Source organism: Stegostoma tigrinum, chromosome 20 (assembly GCF_030684315.1).
Source record: "Stegostoma tigrinum isolate sSteTig4 chromosome 20, sSteTig4.hap1, whole genome shotgun sequence".
NCBI classification, from domain to species: domain Eukaryota; kingdom Metazoa; phylum Chordata; class Chondrichthyes; order Orectolobiformes; family Stegostomatidae; genus Stegostoma; species Stegostoma tigrinum.
Genome location: NC_081373.1, coordinates 56,557,570 through 56,581,721, shown reverse-complemented (window position 1 = coordinate 56,581,721; position 24,152 = coordinate 56,557,570). Strand labels below are relative to the sequence as shown.

At 43.5% G+C, this 24,152-nt stretch overlaps 1 protein-coding gene across 10 annotated transcripts in view; it reads right to left on the bottom strand.

The window, feature by feature from the left end:
- Positions 1-21,649, bottom strand: part of rufy2 (RUN and FYVE domain containing 2) — a 65,535-nt gene extending 43,886 nt beyond the window's left edge. For 5 of the 10 annotated variants that reach the window (XR_007249543.2, XM_048550821.2, XM_048550823.2 and 2 more), the window contains exons 1-7: positions 20,966-21,265; positions 20,629-20,802; positions 19,968-20,085; positions 8,486-8,587; positions 7,373-7,496; positions 4,201-4,265; positions 3,524-3,589 (exon numbers count right to left, since the gene is read on the bottom strand). Coding sequence is in view for 9 of the 10 variants with exons in the window: in XM_048550821.2 (XP_048406778.1) it covers positions 3,524-3,589; positions 4,201-4,265; positions 7,373-7,496; positions 8,486-8,587; positions 19,968-20,085; positions 20,629-20,802; positions 20,966-21,203 (887 nt within the window). In the remaining variant the exon portion in view is untranslated. Of the gene's footprint in view, positions 1-3,523; positions 3,590-4,200; positions 4,266-7,372; positions 7,497-8,485; positions 8,588-13,193; positions 13,293-19,967; positions 20,086-20,628; positions 20,803-20,965; positions 21,268-21,416 lie in introns of those variants that run through there. The other 5 variants (XM_048550818.2, XM_048550820.2, XM_059653193.1 and 2 more) reach the window with 4 other exon arrangements.
- Between the last annotated feature and the right edge of the window lie 2,503 nt (positions 21,650-24,152).

The window sequence follows — 24,152 nt, the reverse complement described above, 5'->3', positions numbered from 1 at the left end:
AGAGCCTCTTCCTCCAGTGTGTTGTTTAATTGTCCACCTTCATTCACAACCAAGTGTGGCAGGACTGAACAGTTTAGATCTGACCCATTGGTATGGAATCGCTTAGCTCACTAGCTTGCTGCTTATGCTGTCTGGGACACAGGTAGACCTATTTGTGGCTTAAGCAGGTTGACAATTCTTCTAGGTATGCCTGGTGTTGCTCCTGGCATGTCTGGTACGCTTCCCATTGAACAGTACTATGTTACGCTGTATTCTCAGTTCACAATATGGCTTCCTCTACATTAAAGAGGCCACTTGCAGACTGGGAGAATGCCTGGAGTCAGTTCAGTCCCAAGCATGAACCTGAGCTCACTGTGACCTGTCATTTTAATTCTACACCTTGCTCCCATTCTGATGTTTCTGACCTTGACTTGTGCAATATTCCAGCAAAGCTCACTGTAAGCTTGAGCAGCACCTCACTTTTTGATTGGACATTTTATTCTCCACTCAACCTTAGGTTGATCAACTTTTGAACATAATTTCCATTTTGTTTCATGGATCTTTGCTGGCTCATTTTTGTTTCTTCTTTTGCAGTTGTTATTCAGCCATTCACACTAATTGGACATTTTGTATTTCTTTACCCATTGCCACAAAGCTTTTTATCGTTAGATCTCTTACCTTGCACTTGAATACAGATATTCCCTTTTGTTCTTTCACCATTCCACCTTTTACTTTCTTCAAACCCTTTTTTTGAAAGGTCATCAACTCCTAAATGCAAACACTTCATCTCCCAATTCTGCCCTACCCAAGTATTTCAGCATCTTTTGGTTTTTAATTCCTTTGTCTCCCCATCCTTCAACTACAGATCAAAGTATTCTTAAATGCAGTCACAGTCTCACTTTCAATTACTGAGACAATTCAGCAAAATGCAACATTGTGATTTGTATTCAATGAGTTCCAGTAAACAGGACTTAAAATGGCAGACATGTCTTTGCACCTTGCCCTGTGTCCAGTGCAAAAATGAACATGAACATGAGCATAAAATTAATGAGAAACTGAGAGCAGAAGCAGACATGATGGAGTCACGTTCTGAACTAAGGGGCGATTGCTTAATAATGATTTGATTGGCTCCTGACCAGGTGATCAGTCAAGCAGAGAATCACCTATCCTGTAAAATAAAAGCTTCAAAACAAAAAGTGTCACACTCCTGTGAATGTACCAGTTAGCTGTCTTCCATTCAGCTCTTGTTACAAATCTCCTGTTGAAGGAGGAATAAAACTTCGAGACAAAGGATGAATTCTCAACAAGCGAGTGGAAGAGCGTATCAGTGTACAAAAAAAACCAAACTAAACCAACAAATCTATCTTAGATAACAAAGTGTGGAGCTGGATGAACACAGCAGGTCAAGCAGCATCTCAGGAGCACAAAAGCTGACGTTTTAGGCCTAGACCCTTCCGAAACAAACAATCTATCTTGTTGTCTACACTGGTGGCCAACCTGACCCTGGCATTCCGTGTGACATCCAATAACAATATTATGGGCGAGTTGAGAAACAACTCGTTCAACCTTATTTTAGAATCCTGGATTCTTTAAAAAAAGTCTTTTAATGGCCCTATCTGCTCACATTCCATCTTACAACCCAATCACAATTTTCCACCACCTTAAAATCCTGATGGGAACTGGACAGGCTAGATGCGTGAAGAATGTCCTTGATGTTGGGGAAGTCCAGGAGTACAGCTCACAGTCAAATAATGGGTAAGCCATTCAAGATTCAGATGAGGAAGAACTTCACTCAGAATCTGTGGAATTCTCTAGTACAGAAAGCTGCTGAAGCCAGTTCATTAGGTTGTTCTCCCCAAGAGGAGGTGAACGTGGCCCTTTGTGGCTAAAGGGATCAAGGGGTAAGGAGAGAAAGAGGCTGTGTGAAATTGCAAGATCAGCCATGATGATATTGAAGGGTGATGCAGGTTCAAAAGACAAATTGGCCTACTCCTGGACCTATTTTCTAACACTTCTACCACACTCACTCAAGTCTGTGCAAATGCCAATGCTATTCATTCAATTCTCATCTTCTCCCTCCGTATACGGAGTAAGATTGAATCCAATACCAACCCCTGTGAAAAGGGCTTTGCACATTTTTAAAATATCATTTTGGTACAATCTGATTCTTTGCATTCTTTGTTTGAACCCCTTCTCCTTTGGCATGCTGGCTCAGAGCCAGGGATTCAACTCCAGCCTTGGGTGACTGTCTGCATGGAGTGTGCACATTCTCCTGTACCTGCATGCTTTTCCACCGAGTGCTACAGTTTCCTCCTGCAGCAGGTGTGGATTAGGTGGATTGGCCATGCTAAACTGTCCATACAGTTCAGGGATGTGTAGGCTAGGTGGATGGTAAATGCAGGGTTGCGGGCATAGGGTAGGGTGCTGGGGGGTTCTGGGAGGAATACTCTTCAGGGGATCAATGCAGAAAAAAAAACAATGGGCCAAATAGTCTCTTTCCAACTATAGGGTTTCTATAATTCTACAGTTCTTCTGACAACATTCCTTATTAATTCTACATTCTATTACTACAGGCTCATATTAAGTTGGCAGTACAGAACTCATTCTGCTGAGTGATTAAAAATAGTTTTCCCTTTACGCTTTTATTTCTGGGGAAGTGTCCTAAAAAGGTGCAAAGCAAAAAAAAAGTGTTCTAAAAAACATCTATTTTGAATTATATATAGAAAACATATTATACGGTCAGTCATTTTTAAACATTAAAATATTTTCCTGGAAATGCCTCTTCCAAAATGCCAACCAATCAGCACACTCATCCATAAACATTGTTTCCCTTTGGTAAAGTGTCCCGATGGAAGCATAACAAAAAGCTTCAACAAAATGTCTTTTTCAGCAAACTTTATCATCATGACCTCAATCAGAATATTTTTCACATTACTGTACTCAGACATTCAGATCTCCCCATTCAATGATATCATTAATGGTGTGTACGTTAGGTGGATGAGCCATGGGAAATGCAGGGCTGCAAGGACTGAACGAGTCTGGGTGGGCTTGTGGGCCGAATGGCCTGTTTCCACACTGTAGGGATTCTATACTTGATGACTAGAAAGTGACATCGATGAAACTGATTGAAGTACTTCCAATTCATTCTAATTAAGAAAGCTAAACAACAGTTGGGAGCACTAAACTACTATTTTGCTGCAGCAGAAATCTAACAGAGAAGGTGACCGTGGTACAATAGTAAAATAAATAAAATTTCAACAGGTACATCATGGCTCTATAATAAAGTAAGTAAATTTCAATGGGCATACATTTATATACACTGAATACTGAACTTCTATCCTCAAACAGTGTGGCATGTGTCTCTGTTGCTCCCACCACTGGTCTTAGGCATGTAGTGCCTTGATTGCAGTGGGAGAATTTACAACCAACTTCAAAATCATTTTGCAATGTCACAGCCCGTTAAAATCAAACCTTATGATTTACAAAACAGAGGGCTACTGCCTCAAACATGAAGCAAAGATCAAACATTCATATAGGAATCTACCTCAGCTGTCGATTGAGTTCTTCCACATAGTTCTTCTGATCCAGAATCGCAGCAATCTGTCCATCTCTGAATAAAAGATAATTCCAAGAACGTCACAAAAGAATACACACTGATAACTCAATTAGTTTCACAATGCAAGGTGGAAGAATGAACGCAAAATAAACTCCACATTCACAGGCTTTGTCACTAAACCTTGATCTACGCTTAATGTTTCAACAACTGATTCTAGAAGCGTTGTCAGAAGTAATGGGGTGGGGGTGGGGGCGCATGGAGAAGAGTGGGTCAGTAATATACTTCAATATTTCACAGCCTGGAAGATCAGTGCAGCGGTGGACTGCTATAGGTTCCTGTCTCGGATGAACAAACAAGGCTAAGAGACTCACTCCAGTTAGAATATTTAGGAGTCAGTGATCCCCACAGATCAGCGACTGACTGGTATCAGAATTTGTAGTTCAGGGATTTGAAACATCCTCAAATTAGGATATTTAACTGCAAAAGCACGAGATGACTTGTAGCTTGGGTTGTGATATCACTGGAGGTATACTGACAATGTTACTGAGCAGGGTGAAGTCTACAGCCTCAGATTTACCTATAGTTACTTACAGAAGATGCTCTCTAAACGAGCAATCATACGCAGGTTGTTGAGAACGAGATTAGTTTTTGTTTGTGAGCATTACCTTTCAATGCATCCGTTGCTGTCATTATCATTCTTCAGATACATGGAGAAGTCAATGACTCCAACCTGTAGAGCAATTGAGAATGAGGTGATACTATGCCTTTGGTTCATACCCAGGTGCAGAATTCCAGTTATTAGGAATAACTGCTCTCTAGATTCAGTTGACATATTGCATTCTACATGTAACATCTCCTTCTCTGAAAATACCAAATTATTTGATCATTGACACATCCACTACCCAAATGCATCCTTCAAATGAACTGAAAGGTTTAGCACTGGCACCTTACTATACAGGCTAGGTTAGGACAACAGTTGTGGCTGCCCCGAACTCATCCTCAGCCAATGATTATTATTAATTCAAGATTAGGAGAAAAAAAAAACACAACTGATGCCTCTTCCCAACTTAGAGATATCAACTTATGCTTATAGATAATCTAGTTCAGAGGAGTGAACAGAAGACCAGCCAGCATCAAAAACAAAACTTTAGACTCCCTTAATTCTGGGCTTGCCAGCCTCTTGTTTTAAATGTTTAAGGATGGGACTCCTCTTTTGCTTACTTACTCAAATACCAGTTTTATTATTGATATCTAGAACATAGAACATTACAGCACAGTACAGGCCCTTCGGCCCTCAATGTTGTGCCGACCTGTCATATCGATCTCAAGCCCATCTAACCTACACTATACCATGTACGTCCATATGCTTATCCAATGATGACTTAAATGTACCTAAAGTTGGCGAATCTACTACCGTTGCAGGCAAAGCATTCCATTCCCTTACTACTCGGAGTAAAGAAACTATCTCTGACATCTGTCCTATATCTTTCACCCCTCAATTTAAAGCTATGCCCCCTCGTGCTCGCTGTCACCATCCTAGGAAAAAGGCTCTCCCTATCCAACCCTCCAATTATTTTATATGTTTCAATTAAGTCACCTCTCAACCTTCTTGTCTCTAACGAAAACAGCCTCAAGTCCCTCAGCCTTTCCTCATAAGACCTTCCCTCCATACCAGGCAACATCCTAATAAATCTCCTCTGCACCCTTTCCAAAGCTTCCACATCCTTCTTATAATGCGGTGACCAGAACTGTACGCAATACTCCAAGTGCGGCCGCACCAGAGTTTTGTACAGCTTCACCATAACCTCTTGGTTCCGGAACTCGAGCCCTCTATTAATAAAAGTTAAAACACTGTATGCCTTCTTAACAGCCCTGTCAACCTGGGTGGCAACTTTCAAGGATCTGTGTACATGGACACCGAGATCTCTCTGCTTATCTACACTACTAAGAATCTCACCATTAGCCCAGTATTTTGCCTTCTGGTTACTCCTACCAAAGTGCATCACCTCACACTTGTCTGCATTAAACTCCATTTGCCACCTCTCAGCCCAGCTCTGCAGCTTATCTATGTCTCTCTGCAACCTATAGCATCCTTCGTCACTATCCACAACTCCACCGACCTTAGTGTCGTCTGCAAATATACTAACCCATCCTTCTACGCCTTCATCCAGGTCATTTATAAAAATGACCAACAGCAGTGGACCCAACACCGACCCCTTGTGGTACACCACTAGTAACTGGTCTCCAAGAGAACATTTCCCATCAATTACCACCCTCTGTCTTCTTTCAGCAGGCCAATTTCTGATCCAAACTGCTCTATCTCCCACAATTCCATTCCTCTGCATTTTGTACAATAGCCTAGTGTGGGGAACCCTATCGAACGCCTTGCTGAAATCCATATACACCACATCAACCGGTTTACTCTCATCTACCCGTTTGGTCACCTTCTCAAAGAACTCAATAAGGTTTGTGAGGCACGACCTTCCCTTCACAAAACCGTGCTGACTATCCCTAATCAATTTATTCTTTTCTAGAGGATTATAAATCCTATCCCTTATAACCTTTTCCAACATTTTACCAACAACTGAGGTAAGGCTCACTGGTCTATAATTATCAGGGTTGTCTCTACTCCCCTTCTTGAACAGGGGAATCACATTTGCTATCCTCCAGTCATCTGGCACTATTCCTGTAGACAATGACGAGTTAAAAAAAAAATCAATGCCAAAGGCTCGGCAATCTCCTCCCTGGCTTCCCAGAGGATCCAAGGATAAATCCCATCCGGCCCAGTCCCAGAGGATTAGAGAGGATAAATCCCATCCAGCCCAGAATGTCAGATGTTAATTAAGAAACATGGCCTGAACCTTGCAATATATTCCACGTATCTGCCCATTCTTCAAGAATGTAACATCTACATGACAGTCAGCATAAGGCAGGAAGAATCTTTGTTTCCACAGGAGTTAGAGCAGTTTCCCTTTTGGAGATTGAAACAACTAAACTGGTGCAGTGGGAGCACAGGACATTGGGATTAATACAGAACCGGGGAGAATACAGCGCAGTGTGATTAGTACAGAACAAGAGGAGACAGCAGCATAGTGAGATTGATACAGAACCAGGGGACATAACAATTGATACAGAACACATTTGCTTGGGACAAGATGAGCTAAAGGATGCCTCTGCACTTCAGTTCCATAATTCCACGAGTAATACTTTCCCAAATAGCATTTGAGAAACTCATTGCCTTGCAGATCCTGGATTGACCTTGTCTTCAGCACAAAGACCAACAAATTTGAAATGTCTTTTAGATGACAGTACTGATTCTTTTGACCACTGTGGTCCTGGAGTGAACTGTTTGAACCTTTGTCCGAATTCAACATTCTGGTTTGATAATACGGAGATGGAGTTCTAATAGCATGTTTTACTTTCATAACACTCACTGTCTCTCTAATGACACATTATGTTCAGTTCGCCAAACAAATCCCTAAAAAAAGTTAACATTGCTGAGTCCTGTGCAGCATATTGTACTTTGTTTGCAGATAGCTTGCTTTTTCTTTCACAGTCACCACTGAGCCTGAACTTGGTTACTGATCCGGATTACTATTCAGTGACCTTGATTGCAACTAATTGGAATATTATTTCTCAGTTAGGATCAAAGCTTTTAACACAGTTTACAATCCATTGAGCACCTTCAGGAAAGGCCCCCTAGTCTGAGTCAGGAACTTCAAGAAACCAGTACCATCAGACCAACAGATCTTCCGTCCTGTACCAGCCAGCAAGGTAGCAATAATGGCAATGGATTTCAGATTCAGTGTCAACTATTAATATTGACAACAAGCTTACCAGTGAATCCAGGTCTTCTCCCTTGACACACAAGTTAGCATCGATGACATTGAGTCCGACAAGCAGTCCAACAATCACTGCCCCTTCTTCTTCCATCATCACCGCATGCTCCTCATAAAACTCACTGTAATCAAAATAACACACAGGATCATGACTTGCTATCTCACCTTTCAGTTTGGTCCACTTCATTACAGGGCAGTTGTCTGAATAAAGTTTCACTTTTACCAACTATTTCAGTTAAGACCACCTTCAAATGTTCTCTCCCTCTGTCCCAATGTATTAACTTGGAGTTTGGTTACTAACAATACTTTGTATCTTGCCAGTGTGATTCTCCACTTGTATGGAGAGACAATACAGCCTGCTCTACCACACAGCCATTGCCATTCAACCCTTCTTTTTCTTACCCACCATGGCAGCTTTCTCAAACTGTACAAGATTCTGTCCCTTACTGCTTGCAACCAGGATCAATTCACTCCTCTCGGTACAGATCTTTTAGTTAAACCTTGACTCAGGGGAGCATAGATCAATCATACCACATGCAAACCTATCAACATTGATCTGAAACAATCTCAACGATGGGGCCAGCCAGATGAGTCGTACTCAATTTGAGAAGAAACAGGTGCATGGAAGACCATAAGATGCAGGAATAAGAATAAGGCCTGACCCTGCTCTACCATTCAACAGAATTGAGACTGATCTGACATGTGTGTGTCCCCTTTTCTCCATAATCCTAAATTCCTCTACTGATCATGAATTTGTATCAAATCTAAATTGATTAAAAAAAAACTCTTCCCTCACAGCTGTGTCAAAGAATTACAAAGATTCACCACCTTCAGAGATTCCTCCTTATCAGTCTTAAATTGGCACCCCTTTATAACCAAACATCACTAGGCAGCTACAGTGATAAAAAACGACACGTGTGTCACCAGTGAACTTTCCTATACAGAACATAGAAGCTCTACCACTTTGATAGCACAACTCACAGAAAGAGGGAACCACAACATGGAGCAGGCACAAGACAGAGCCCATTGGGTATCACTAACAACCTGCCCATACATCCAGAGACTCTTACAATTTTCACACTACATAATAGACAAAGATAAAAGGAAATACCTGAACAGATCCCGCCTGATAATCATGCAACGCAGATAATCCGCCAGCTTCTTCTGCATCATGGCAAGTCGTAACCATGCACGAGCTCTGCCCAAAGGGGTCCTGCATAAGAAAGAGGGCAAAACCATCAGCTACGTTATCACCATTTCCATTATCACCATTACTTCAAGAAGGGAAAAGACATGAGTGGCATAGGGAATAGGACATTCCCTTCAGTTCACCTGGGACTGTTTCATTGCTTTGTGCAGATAGAGGAAAATCCCCTATTCTGCACTGTACCTACCTGGGATTGTTTGAATTGATCACTATAGAGGGAGCTTTACTTTTATCTAACACCAAGTTGTCTCTGTACTGGGCATGTTTGATGGGTATGGCATAGAGGAAGCTTTATTTTCAGTTTAAAAAGTCTAAAAGGGAGGTTTACTCCGTGTCTAACTCCATGCTGTCCCTTTTCTGGGTGAGTTTGATGGGGACAGCGTCAAGGGAGGCTCACTTCCCATTTTTTAAAAAAGTGTTCAGGAGCTTTACTTTCTGATCGAAAGGGCGGAGGGACATTTACTTACCCTATGCTGTCTCTGTCCTGGGACTGTTTGACAGAGACTGTGATGGGGAACTTTTACCGTCAGTTCAAAAAAACTACATGGAGCTTTACTTTTGTATCTAACTGTGTGCTGCATCTGTCCTTCGAATTCTTGACAAGAACAGTGCAAAGGGAGTTCTACTCCGTATATAACCTTGCTTGCACCCCTGGATTGATACAACAGCATTGTGGATGATTTAAATTTTAAATTAACCTGGGCTATGTCTGCCAACCCTCTTTGCAAGATTGAGCTGAATATCAAGAATGACACTGGAGGTAATCTGAGTAACAAAAGGTACACTAATATGGACAGAGCCGGAAACCCTACTCTCTAGGTGCTTGCCTGCTCTCTCTAGTCACTGGCCACACCAGATCCAAGCAAAGTCAGTGGCTGGCAACACGTCCAATCATCTAGTTTCTGCTAGAAGTTCCAGCCCAAGAGGCAGAACATGCCTTCGACACTCCAAAACAGGATCACATCCCTCCAAGATCAAAGTTTGGTCCCTACAATACCTTAATGAAGTTCATCTCTCTGGTGCTCCAAAACTCACCACCCATTCAATGGGGTGGCACTGCTGCCTCACAGCACCAAGAACCCTGCTTCAATTCTAGCCTGGGGCAACTGTTTATATGGAGTTTGCATATTCTCCCAACGTCTTCATGGGTTTCCTCACACTCTGAAGATGTGTAGATTAGGTAGGCTGTCCATGCTAAATTGCTTGTAGTGTCTACAGATGCGCAGGCTAGATCAGTTAGCCATGGTAAGTGTGGAGTTATAGGGATGCTCTGCGGTTCATGTGAACACAATGGGCCAAATGGCCTGCTTCCACACTGTAGGGATTGTATGATTACCTGTCCCTCCTGCCAGTAACTCAACTGCCCCTTCACTAAAATCCTCTGGCCTGCCGTGTCAAGTCCACTATTTCCTTGCAAGGAACGTTCACCATTTTATTTTTGAAATAAATAAACAATCCACCGGGTCCAGGATGGATAGAAAGGGGACCTATTGAAGATTTGGTACCAAATGTAATAAGATCATGGAAAGTGTTTCAATATTTTCCACATACTGTTGAAATTTCACAATTCAAAGGTGTAACAAATTTTAATATAACTCCACAAATCATGTCTATTAATCCATTAATTTGTGGTTATAAAACTAACTGCAGATTTCTATGTACTAGCCAGTCCCCACTCAAACTAATTCAGGGGTTCGCTACCGTATCAGGTTACAACCACTTCAATTTGCAATTACACTCCACTTGAGAGTGCACTCATGCATAATTCACGTGTAAACTACCCCATTTAAACAAGACCAACATTCTAGTCAAAACGTGCAGTCAAGCATGACAGCTAACAAAGCTGCACGGACACTACAGTATGGAAACTTCTTGCACACCAGCCCACCCCCCCCCCCCCCCCCCCAACACAGTTATTTGATATTATTTGAACTTTATTCCCCACTCTGGGGGATAACTAGGGGTCATGATTTGAAGAGGGAAAAATCATAAGGGAGATATGCATGGGTGCCTGGAATGCATTTCCAGTGCAGGTGGTAGTGGCGGGCACGATAGCCTCATTTAAGATGTATCTAGACAGATACATGAATGACCAGGGAGCAGAGGGATACAGATCCGTGGAAAATAGGTGACAGGTTTAGATAGAGGATTGGGATCAGTGCAGGCTTAGACGGCCTAAGGTCCTGTTCCTGTGCTGTAATTCTCTTTGCTCTACTACCGAGTCATTTATTTTCTCCTTCCAGTTAGATTAGGTCCAAGTATCAGTCAAAGGTGACAATTGGATAGACCTCTTCCTTTTAAAAGGAACTTCCTGAAGACGTTTCCTATATGTTGTTATGTAATCAGGTACTTGTCCTAAGTTTTTATTCAACGTGTATATAAAACTTTATCCGACTAACAAAACTAACAAACACTATACAGTGTAAGTAAGTGACCTTTAACTTACTAATAAAAATACCAGTGGTATGTCCAGACCCAGGCCACTTTGAATGAATAAATAAAACCGACAGCACTATTTCAACAAGTGTGACCACGAAACCGAAAGAATAATAGTAAATAGAACCCGCAGATGGATACAACCACGAAACTAACTAAACAAGCAATAGTAAATAAAACCACAGACAAGAGAGACAATCAAAACTGTTGGAAACTCAGACTTTCAAAAAAAAAACAAGATGCCTTTTTCCAACTTTAAAATTCTAACCTTGAAAACAACAAGACTAACACCTTGTGAACTGTGCAAGGTCAAACCAGACAGACAGTCTAATCTCATTAGAATAACCATTAACACGCAACAATAACCGGTAACGTTTAGCACATGTTTAAACCATCTCAGATTTCCTGCAAAACAGTTTTTGTACAATATATACTGCTTGACACAAGTGTTAGAATGTTAATGTATACTTGAATTCTGTATTAAATGGCTACTTTTGAACTAACGCAATCTCAGACTGTCCTATATGACCACATGTGCAGAAGTGCTCCAGGTCTTGGAGCAGCAATTGGAGACACTCTAGCACAGTGGCAAGGTTGAGAGTTATGTGGATTGCAAATTTAAAGAAGTGGTCACACCGCAACTCAATGGTCTCGAGGCAAGAAGGAAGTGGGTGGCCGCCAGGTGGTCCAAAAAGAACAGGCAGGTAGCAAAGTCCCCTGGGGTCCCACTCACCAGCCAGTATTCTATTTTGGAAGCTAATGAGTATGCTGGTACCCCAGAGGAATGAAGTCAAAGCTAAGCTTCTGGCACAAGTGGCTTGATTTTCTTGGGGGAAGGTGAAACAACGATAGGGGATTTTTTAGTCAGGGGAGCAGACAGGTGTTTGTGCAGCCAATTCTGAAGGTGTGACTCCAGCATGGTGCAAGGTTCATGATTTAATTGAATGGCTGCAGGGCATCCTGAAAGAATAGGATGAGGAGTTGGCAGTTATGGGATATGTTGGTGCCAATGACACAGGCAAAGTGAGGAATGAGGTCTTGCATCAAGAATTCAGGGTGTCAGGCAACAGATTAAACAGCAGAACCTCCAATATTTGTAAACTCTGGATTACTCCCAGCGCCATGTGCTAGCAAATTTAGAAACAGATTAGGACAGATGAATGCATGGTTCAAGAGTTGATGTAAGAGGGAGGGTTTTAGATTCCTGGATCACTGGGACTGTCTTTGGTGAAGACAAAAGATGTACAAATGGGATAGTCAGCACCTGAACCACACTGGGACCATCGGGGCAGGATGGTGATTAGCACTGCTGCCTCACAGCAGTGACCTGGATTCGATTCAACCCTGGGGTGACTGTCAGTGCGGAGTTTGCACATTCTCCCTGTGTCTGCATGGATTTCCTCCCATAGTTCAAAGATGTGCAGGTTAGGTGGATTGGCCATGCTAAGTTGCCTGTAGTGTTCAGATGGATTATAGAGGGATGAGGTTGGGGGGGGGGGGGGGGGGGGGGGGGGGGGGCGCAGAAATGCTCCGATGGTTGATGTTGGACTTGTTGGGCTGAAGGGCCAACGTTTTCACACTGTAGGGATTCTACTCTGAATCTCTGCAGGTAGGTTTCCTAGCACTACTGGAGGTAGTTTGAAAATGGTCTGGCAGGGGGAGGGGACACAGAATATCTGTGAAATAGACACACATGCTACAAAAAGGAAAGTCACAGTGAGTTCAGCTTTGTTGAGTGTCAAAGCAAGGCTGTGGGCTGTGTCTTTACTTTAACACTCGTACTGTAGTAGATAAGATTGATGAGTTTATGGCGTGGATTGACACTTGGAAGTATCACTGTTGCCATCAAAGAAACACATTTGAGGAAAGGGTTGGACTGGCAACTTAACATTTCAGGCTACAGGTCCTTTAGGCGAGGCAGAGGAGGGTGTAAAAAGGATGGTGGTGCAGCACTATTAAGGTATCGAATACTGCGATAAGAGCAGATATCTTGGAAGGATCCTCAAATGAGTCTGTGTGGGTTGAACATAGAAATGATAAGGTGGCAGCTACTTTACTGAGAATGTTTTACAGGCCTCCCAAACAGTCAGCAGGAAAGAGAGGAGCAAATATGTAGACAGTTCAGAGGTGTGTAACAGTGATAATTAAGTAGTTATGCTAAAGGATTTCAACTTACCTTACATAAACTGGGACAGTTAAGGGTTTAGAGGGGGTGGACTTCAGGAAGTGTCTCCAGGGGAGTTTTTTTTTAAACATCAATATGTAGAAGATCCAACAAGATGTAGGACAGTGCTGCACCTAGGGTAAGTGCAGGAACAGTTTAGAGATAGCGAACACAACACGATACAGTTCAAATTTGTTCTGGACAAGAAAAACAATAGCCTGCAAAAAGACAGCTTTAGAATGGGTGAACGCAGATTTTATTAAAAATAAGCAGAACCTAGCCACATTAGACTGGGAATACCTCCTTGCTAGTAAGTCTACAGCAGATCAATGGGGAGCATTCAAAAAGGAGATGGGAGGGGGTGGGAAAGAGAGTACAGGTCCAACATGTATCCTTTACAGGAAAAATGTAGGACCAATAAGTTCATAGAACCCTGGATATCCAGGACAATTCAGGACTTGAGGAAGAGTAGGGCTTTTCCCAAGTCCAAGGGAGCGATTCAGCTGTGGCCCTGAATGAATACAAGATGTGCAGGAGGGTGCTTAGGAAAGCAATTAAAAGAGCAAAAAGGGGAGATGAAAAAGGACTTGCAAACAAGATTAGGGAAAATCCTTAGATATTTTATAAATACATCAATTGGAAGATGTTAAACAGGGAACAGTAGGGCCATTAGGCACCAAGGAGGCAACATTTGTGTTGAGTCACAGGATATTGGAACGGTGTTGAATGCATACCTCTCTTTGGTCTTCATTCCGGGAAAAAATAGAACGTAGGAATGGAATTCAGGAGAAGGAATCATTTGGAACTTGCACAGTATGACTTAGGAAATGGCGAGGCTCTTTTGGGCTTAGAAACAGACAAAGCCCTTAGCTCAGATGAACTGCATCCCAGGCTGTGGGAGGCAAGGCAGGAAGTTGCAGAGGCTCTAGAACAAATTCCTAACTCCTCTCTGGCCACGGCAGGGGGAAATTGCCAGAGGACTGGAGGAGGACAAAAGTGCTTTTTAAGAAGCGAGATAGAGATGACATGGTAGAAAGTACAAACTGGCAAGAGCCATGCCAGTAGTAGGAAGCTATTGGAGAAAATTCTGAAGGAGCAAATTCAAGCCACTTGGAAAGACATGGGTTAATTAGGGATCATCAGCATGGCTTTGGAGGGAGGTCATGCCTAACAAATACTTGTTAGAATGTTTGGAAAATGTGACCAAGGGTGTGGATGAGGAAAGTTCAGTTGACGTAGTTTGTACAAATTTCAGCAATGCTTTTGACAAGGCCCCATATGGGAGACTGGTTGACTACGTTAAGCACATGGAACTCCGGGAAACTCGGCGAGATGGATCAGAAATTGTTTTAATAATAGGACACAAAGGGTAGTGGTAGCCATTCGAGTGACTGGGGGCTGGTGTCCAGCAGTCTAATACAGGATCAGTACTGGGACCCTTGTTGTTTGGTTAAATACATAACTGATACAGATAAAAGTGTGGGGGTGAACATTAAGCAGATTTGCAGATGACACCAATATTGGTAGAGCGGTCAGCAAAGATATCTGGAGGTTACAGAAAGATATAGATGGGTTGATCAGATGGGCAGACCAACAGCAAAATGGTATTTAACCCTGATAAGTACGAGCAATGCACTCTAGAAGAAGGAGCAAGTGAGGGAGACTTCGCAGTGGGGTTCTAAATAACTCAGAGATAGTAAGAACTGGCGATGCTGGAGTCAGAGATAACACAGCGCAGAGCTGGAGGAATACAGCAAGCCAGGCAGCAGAGGACTATAAGAGGAGCCTCTGAACGAGGGTCCTTAGTCAAAACATCAACTTTCCTACTCCTCTGATGCTGCTTGGCCTGCTGAGTTCCTCCAGCTCCACATTATCTACAAGCTGAGGGAGCCTTTAATGAATGGCAAGACACTGGGCAGTTTAGAGGAACAGCGGAATCTTCGGACAATTATTCACACAGCCCTGCAGTCAGCAAAGCACGTGAACAGGATAGTTATGGTAGTATACAGGACACTTGCTTTCATCAGTCATCGCGTAGAGTGTAAGAGTAAGGAAGTAAATTTGAAGTTGGACAGAACATTGCTTGGGCCACAGCTAGAGTACTGTGTGCAGTTTTGGTCAACTACTATTGGAAGGATGTGATAGCACTACAGGAGGTTCACCAGGATGTTGCCTGGAATGAAGAAATTGACCTACAAAGGAGAGACTGGATAGGCTTGGATTGTTTTCTTTCCAGGAGAGAAAACTGAGAGAGGACATGACTGAGGTAGAGACAAGGTGAATACAGAACAACTGTTTTCCTTGGTTGAGGGGTCAATCACGTGAGGGCATAGAGTAAGAGGCAGGAGATTTGGAAAAAGAAACTTTTTCCACTCAGGTGGTGGGAATCTGGAATGCACTTTCTGGGAAGGTAGTGGAGGCCAGAAACCTTATAACCTTTAAAATATATTTGAAGAGCACTTGAAATACCATAAACTTTAAAGGATATGGGACAAGTGCGGGAAATTTGTGATTAACACTTTGTGATAGTTGTGTCAATGCAGACATGAGCTGAAGGGCCATTTTTGCACTGTACGAATCTCCAAGTCTATAGAGACCTATTCAGCCCATCACATTTGTGCCAAATCAAGTGGGGTGATATAATTCAGACAATACCAGGTCACTGCAAGCACTCAATTTTAAGTGGGAGAAGTTGCCACAAGTAGAGTCACCGAAGTAAATGCTAACACAAGAAGGCTGATAAAAGAATGTCTAAACAAAAAGCATAGTAGCATGATAGGGAAACACACCTGAACTGAGTTAAGATACAGGTCAGTGTTTACTTGATGAGGTCAAACTAAAGGGGAGTGAAAGTTGGGGCACTGGTCAAGATACTGTTGGAATAATCTAGCAGAGATGATGAAAGAACAGTTGATTCAACAGGATTCAGGAGGAGAGGGGCACAAGGACAATACGATCTCACTAAAAACAGAATTCTTACGTGGGGGGGGGGGGGGGGGGGAAGAGAAGCCCTCTGTTGCTTAGGAATCTGAGTTTATGCACTGCACTGAAAAGATAAAGAACTGCATTTATACAGCATCTTTCTAGACCATCAGATGTCCCAAAGTGCTTTACTGCAATGATATACTTTTGAAGTGCAGTCATTGTTGTAATGTAGGAAATGCACAGCCATTAAATGCACAGCAAGCTTCCACATACAGCAATGTGATAATGACCAAATAAGCTGTGATTGACAGATAAACATCCATCAAGCTACCAATCTTCTGAGAATGCCTCTTATAACATATGGCCTTGCAATGCCACTTGTTACAAGCAGTTAACCTTATCTGTGATCACTTCCTTGCACCCACCTCTTTCTGCTCCTCACAATCCTACATTCTGGAGGGGGAAAAAAGCTGTCCTAAAACTGTTCAGGGGTGTGTGGGTAAGAGGGGGATGGGGATGGGGATGGGTCTGGGTGGGACGCTTCAAGGAGACAGTGTGGACTTGTTGGGCCAAAGGGCCTTTTTCCACACTGTAGGTAATCTAATCTAAATCCCTTATAACAGCACTTTTAAACTTCTAACTGTCCAACTTTTAGATCTCCATTCCAAGAGACATTTCTACAGTTATCAAACTGGTCAATCACCACACCCTGGCTCACTCAGTCTTGCTGCTACATCCCCAACTGTCCTCTCACTATTCTAAGAACCACAGACTTCAATGACTAATCACAAAAGGCGACATGTTCATACACTGGTAGGATCACCTGTTCAACTGGATCATCCTGACTTTAACTATCTATACAAACCATAGATGTTAAATATCTTTCATCTGGTTTGTCCACGTCCACCTCCAAGCGCAGAAACCCTTAAGTTTCTTTTCATTTTGATGGGATGCTGTGAACTAGTGTTTCCTCTGCTTCCTCCTCTTCCCTTGCCCATCATGCCAATCTTCCTAACTGAGTTCACCTTTTGTGTTTTATTGGCCTATCATCCCATGTCTTCACCAATCACAGCTTGTCCTGGAAGGCCATCACTTACTCAATTGAGCCTGTTCCCAAACTGCTGGCCACCCAAAATCCCTACTGTCCTCATACGGTTCACCAGGTTCATTCTGGTGTTGCCCCTCCTCAATTCTGCTGTCCTTCTGCTTATTCCAAAACAAAACCATGCCTGTCTCCTTGCAAACTATCACCCAATCTCTATTTAACAAAAAGTGTGAAGCTGGATGAACACAGCAGGCCAAGCAGCATCTCAGGAGCACAAAAGCTGACGTTTCAGGCCTAGACCCATCAGAGAGACCCCCCTCTCCGATGAAGGGTCTAGGCCCGAAACATCAGCTTTTGTGCTCCTGAGATGCTGCTTGGCCTGCAGTGTGAAGCTGGATGAACACATTGTTATCTTGGATTCTCCAGTATCTGCAGTTCCCATTATCTCTGACCCAATCTCTATTTCCTCTTTTCAGAAGTACTTGACAATGTTGTCCCTCCCAAATTTACTTCCTAGAATTCTCTATTTGAATCCTTCCAATCAGGTGCAGAAGTTCTGACTTCTGATGCAACTGTGACAATGACAAACTTTGCCGCTTCATCCATCCGTAGGTCTTTACACAATTGACTACATCATCCTCCTCTAACGATTCCCAGCTAGCTACGACTGTTCTCATTTGCTTTCATGGTTCCCGCTTGATAATTCACAGTTACATCATAATGTAACCATTTCAATCCCATTTTCCAGCTCATACTCTTGAATGCTTTGGCATCACAAGCGCACATCTAAATACTCTAAAATATTGAGAGTTTCTGCCTTTGCCATCCTCATAGGCAGCGAGTGCCAGATTCCCACTTCCCTCTAGGTGGGAAAGATTATCCCCTTACATTAAATCAACACCCCCAAGTCACTGATCTTTCTGTTAAGAGGAAAGGCTTTTCCTGTCTTTCCTAGCTATGCCTTTCATAATTTTATACATGTCAATCATGTCTCCTCTCTTCCAAGAAAAAAACCTCAGTCTGTCCAATCTCTCTTCATACTTTCCAGCCCAGGCAAAATCCTGGTAATCCTCTCTGTAATGTCTCCAGTGCAGTTGCATCCCTCTTAGAAAATGGATTCCAGAGTTGCACACAATACTTATATAATGCAAAGAGGGTAGTGTGTGAGGAATAATAAAAAATGGGATAACATAATGTAATAGGTTTGGGGGCGTAGTAAAACCAGAGTAACTTAAACAGGGTAGTTCAAACCTAGGTCAAGACACAAATATTTAATTTTGGACATTGTCCACTCTAGAAAATGACTGTTAGAAATGAGAATGAAGATTACAAGACAGTTACATCTTACTGCCTCCACTCTAGCACTGAACTTCCTTTTTGTTTACTCTCCACTATCCCTACTCATATTTGCTTAAACCCAGTTACATCTTTGAACCTTTTCCAAGTTCTGATAAAAAGGTTATTAACACTTTCTCACTTCAGTCACTGCCTGCCATATTTTTATAGTTTACATTTTCACTAGCAAGTTGAGAAGATTTGTACATTTTCACTTTTTATTTCATATTTCCAGTATCAGTAGCATTCCATTTTTGATATCAACTTTCACAAGCCCAACAAAAATAAAGATTAATCCCCCCCCCCCCCCCAGTTCTCACATATCACCCCACCCATCTCCACATCCAGCATATCATTCTCCACCACTTGCGCCACCTACAATCCAACCCTACAACCAAATAAATATTCTCTCCCTACCTCTTATCTGCCTTTTGTAGAGACTGCTCAGTCCATGACTCCCATGTCCACTCCACACTCCCCAATAACCCCATCACACCTAGCCTTTCCCTGCAACCACAGGAAGCACTACACCTGCCCCTACACCTCCGTTCAAGGTCCAAAACAAACTTTTCATATCAAATCTGGGTTCACCTGTACATCCATCAGCTTGGTCTACTGTATCTGCTGCTCCTGATGTGGTCTCCTTTACAGCAGAGGGACCAAACATAGACTCAGACTTTCATACAGTATCTATGCCCTGTACACCACAAACGACAATACCTTCTGGTGTTGCCAACCACAAACTCCTTCTCCCACATGTCCATCCTGGGCCTCCTCCATTGTCACAATACCCATACAAACTGGAGGTGCAATAGTTCATATTACCCCTCGGCAATAGTTCATATTACCCCAATGGCCCAAACGTGAATTTTACCAGTTTTAAAATCTCCTCACCTCTGGCCTAATCCCACAACCAACCATCCCCAGCTTCTTGGCCTGACAACTTGTCCATCTTCTCTCCCACCTATCCATCCCACTGACCAATCCTCACCACACCCTATCTGCACTCACCTACTTTCCCCAGCACCCCCCCCACCACCAACTATTTATTGCCCAGCTCCCTTCCCCATTTCTGAAGAAGGGTCCTGACCTGAAATGTCAACTTTCCTACTCCTCTGACACTGCCTGGTCTGTGTTCCTTAACCAAGCAGCCTCCTTTATACAGGCTTGACAGGCTGAAATGCCTCCATTGTTCCCATGTTTCTGTTTTTGAGGAAATACCTCAAACTGTTTCAACATCCACTCAATATTAACAATCTCAAGGACCCGATTGCCTCAAAGGTTTGCCAATGCCTTGTCTTCAAACCTGACTCTATGACTATTCCCACAGGGACAACTGTCCAGTAACCAAAATTAAGATGAAACACCAATGTCCACGTCAGCACAGGCTGGATGGATGGATCCCATAGAGCTTAGGGTTGCAACAGGATCTCCTGAGATATTATGATTTTCCCTGGAGGATGTGAAATCCAAATCCTTACTTTAACCCAGGCAGGTCCCGAACACTGGCTGCAATCTCGGTGGCCTCAGGACAAAGTTTCTCCACCAGCTCCAGGGGCCCCCACAATGACTTGTTCTGACCCAGGAATGACTTCTTCACTGAAAAGAGAAGGGTAGAAAAGATCACATTACAAACAGCATTGGTACCTGGTCTCTAATAACAATACCAGGCTGACACCAGATGAGACATACAGATGATGAAATCAGAGAGACTGTGTGTGGAGAAGGGTATCAAAGTGTCAACTTTCCTGCTCCTCTGATGCTGTCTGACAGCTCCACACTGTTGTCTCTGATACCAGATGAGGACAGCTATTATTCTCTGAACATTCACCTCATATGGAATGGAGCTTCAGAATAAAGTCAGAATGGGGATGGAGTAAACACCACAGAATTTCTCTCAGTTGGAATATTAATACAAGGAGTACCAAATAAAGTGATTAAGTTGGCAGAAACATCCACCACCACTGACATTAGAGAAAGTGAATCTAAATGATCTAATAACTCTTTTGGCCAGGCTAAAGGAGTGCACCTGATAAACACTAAACATGTTCAAGGCAATAAAGGAGAGGGGGGGAAAGAGGAAAAAAAAACAGCATTTCTATCATTTCTGGGTAAACTGAGTCGTAGGTGGTTAACGTTTACCTTTTAGTCCATGCTTCAGGCAGTGTTCCAACACCACAAAGAACTGTTGCAACGGGGCATAGTCTGAGTCCAAGGTCCGCCCAAAGCTCAGAGCGGATTCGATTAGTCCCTTGATGCTGAGGTTTGCCATATTGAGGAGATTCGTTCTCTCAATGGCCATTGGGTCCTTTAACCCTAGGAAAGGAGAGAATAAATGGATTAATGCCTGGGGGGTGTCACGGAGTCAGGTGACAGCATGTAGGGGGGCCACGGTGGACGGGGTGTGGTTGGTTACTGCCCTGGGAGGGTGGGGTTTGGGAAGGTTCGGGGGACGCCCCGGACTCGCTCGCTCTCTCACCCCGTGAAGCCTCCTCCACTACCGGGTCTCTTGCCGGACCTGCGGCCGAGAAGGTTTCTGATGCTTTCCGGGCGAAGGCGAAGATGGGAGCCTGCCAGGTGGGCTCAGTACCGGCTCCAGCTCCCTGCCCGCCTCTCGAGCCTGGGCTCCGTTCATCCTGAAGCCGCAGGATCCCGAAAGGCCGCTCCCGGTCTCGGCTCTCCCCATCGCCCAGGCCTGGCGGCAACTCTGACTCCATTCCGTGCCGCTAATCCCGCCCTCACCCCTGGATAAACCCTGGCTCAGTTCAGCCCCGCCCCCACCGTAGGCCCGGCTTCGGGAAGAGCTTCGAGAAGATTCCGACCACCCGGCTCCGCCCCCAGCCCGACTGGTCTTTTGCAAATCTCAGACTGTTCATTCCCTATTCCTGGACCAGTCATTCCCTAGTCTTGAAAACGTATCTCTTCCATACCAGTGTGGTCATGTTGGTAATCCTCGACAAGTTATTCCTCCAACTCAATTCCCCTAAACCACAACTAGTCATGCCCTAACCTTGAATCTGCCATTTCTACAGTGCTAAACACCCACTCCCCTAATCAGACTAGTCACTCCCTATTTGTGAACCATTTACTCAAATGATCCCAATCATTTAATCCCCTAATCCTGGATTGATCACTCTCCTACACAAACATGGTTACTTCCCGAGACCCGAAGTAGTCATTTCCCAAACACAAGCCTGATCACTCTCTCTAATCCCGGATCAGTCAATCATACACTCCTGGTCTGGTCACTCTCCTAATCCTGAATTGATCACTCCCTTAATCCCAGACCAGGCATTCTCTTAAATTTGGTCTGTCCAATCCTCTAATCCTAGTCTGGTCATTTCCCTAATTCTGGATTGATCACTTGTTTGAACCTGGACTAGCCATTCCCCAAAACCTTCCCCACAGCACCAGACCTGGACACTGCCCTGATCCCAAACCAGTAACTCACCCTGATCCGAGACCAGTCACTCCCTCTAATCCTGGACTTCTTACACTCTGCATATCAGACTGGTCATACCCCTAGTCCCTGACTAGTCACTTTGCATAATCCTGGACCAGTCAGTCACTTCTTCAAATCCTGAACAAGACATTTAGCTAATCCAAGATCCATCACATCTTTAATCCTGGATTAGGCACTCCCTCAATCCTGGACCAGTCATTCTCCACAACCTCTGAACAACCTCAAACCACTCACTTTTGTATTCCCAGTCCAGTCATTTCCCTCAAACTGAATCAATCACTCCACTGATCCTGAATAGGTCACTCCCATAGTCCCAGTCCAATCATTCTTAAATATCAGCCTGGTCACTCCCTTATTCCTGGACCATGCAAACCTCCCAATTCCAAAGCTATCACTCCCTTAATCCCAGACCTATCAATCTCCTAATCCCAAACCTAACACTCTCCTTAATTTCAGACAAATCACTCCCGAATTCTGAACACCCACTCCCCTAATGGCGGATGAGTCACAATTCTGGTTGATCAATCTCTCTAATCCCAGATCAGTTGTTTCCCTACTGCTGAACTGGTCACTTCCCTTACTGCCAGACCACTCACTCCCCAAACCTGAATCAGTCATTCCTCTCTATCCCAGATTGGTCATTTCACTCACCCATGAAGGGTCACTACAGTCCCAATCCAAGATGGCATAGTCAGTTTATTGTTATCTGCTGACCTGCAACCCATGGATCTGCATTATTTCATAAAATCGTAGAATCGCTATAGTGTGGAAACAGGCACTTTAGTCCAACAAGTCCACACCAACTCTCAGACCATCCCACCTAGACCCATCCCCCAATCTACATATCCCTGAACACTATGGGCAATTTTAGCATGGCCAATCCACCTAGTGTACATATCTTGGGACCATGGGCGGAAACTGGAGCACCTGGAGGAAACCCACGCAGACATGGGGAGAATGTGCAAACTCCACACAGGCAGTTGCTTGAGGGTGGAATCAAAAGCAAGTGCTTGGTGGAACTGAGTTCCTCAGTGCTAACCACTGACCCACTATGTTGCCCTCAAATTATTTATGAGGTTGGCCCAAGGCTGCTTTTTCTCCCCATTGTCTCCTTTGTTCGGCCACGGTAAATTGATCATGGTCCTTCATTGTATGCAGAAGAGGTGTGTAAGAATGGCATCACATTTTAACATTATATGCAGGAAGTTTGTATATCTTTCGTTGATAACCCGTGTAACTACTGCATCCAATACATGGCTGGTCACATCCTAATCCCCAAGCAGTCTGTACTCTCCTTCCCAATCCCCGACCAGTAATTGCAAAGAGAAAAAGGAGCATTTTGTCTAAATAATGAGAGGTTGCAGAGCTCTGAGATGCAGAGGGATCTGGATGTCGTACTGCAAGCATCACACAATGTTCGTATGTAGGTACAGAAAGTAATCAGGAAAGCTAATAGAATGGCATCGTCATTTATCACAAGGGCAATTAAATACAAATTTAACGAGGCTATGCTTCAGTTATACAGCTGTGACTGCATCTGGAGCACTGTGTACAGTACAGATCGCCTTACTTAAGGAAAGTTGTAAATGCATTGGAAGCAGTTTAGAGAAGATTTACTAGACTAATACCAGGAATGGCTCGGTTATTTTATGAGGAAAGGTTTAACTGACTAAGCTGGTATCCACTGGAGTTTAGAAGGGTAATGACTGACTTGATTGAAACAAAGATGATCCTGAGGGCCCTTGAAAGAGTAGGTATGGGGAGGATGTTTCTTCTTATGGGGTGATCTGGAGCTAGGGATCACTGTTTAAAAATCAGGGCTGCCATTTCAAAATAGAGATGAGGCAATTTTTTTTTCTTCCGCAGGCTGGTCATTCCACCCTAATCCCACACTGTCCTGAACTCCAGACTTCATTCCCTTCTAATCCCACACTGACCCCCAATCCTGTCCTGATCACTCCTCCCAATTCCAGACCTATTACTCTCCCAATCCAACCCTGGTCATTTACCTAATTCCACAACATTCACTCTCCCCACCATCATGGATTAGTCACACTCCAAATTTTGAACCAACCACCGACCCCTAAATCCCAGACTCATTATCTGCTCCCTTTCAATCCTGGAGCATCAACCCCAATACCCCAGACCAGTAACTCCCCCACCCAAAGCCCACACCAACAGAGTCAACATTAAAACTATGTGA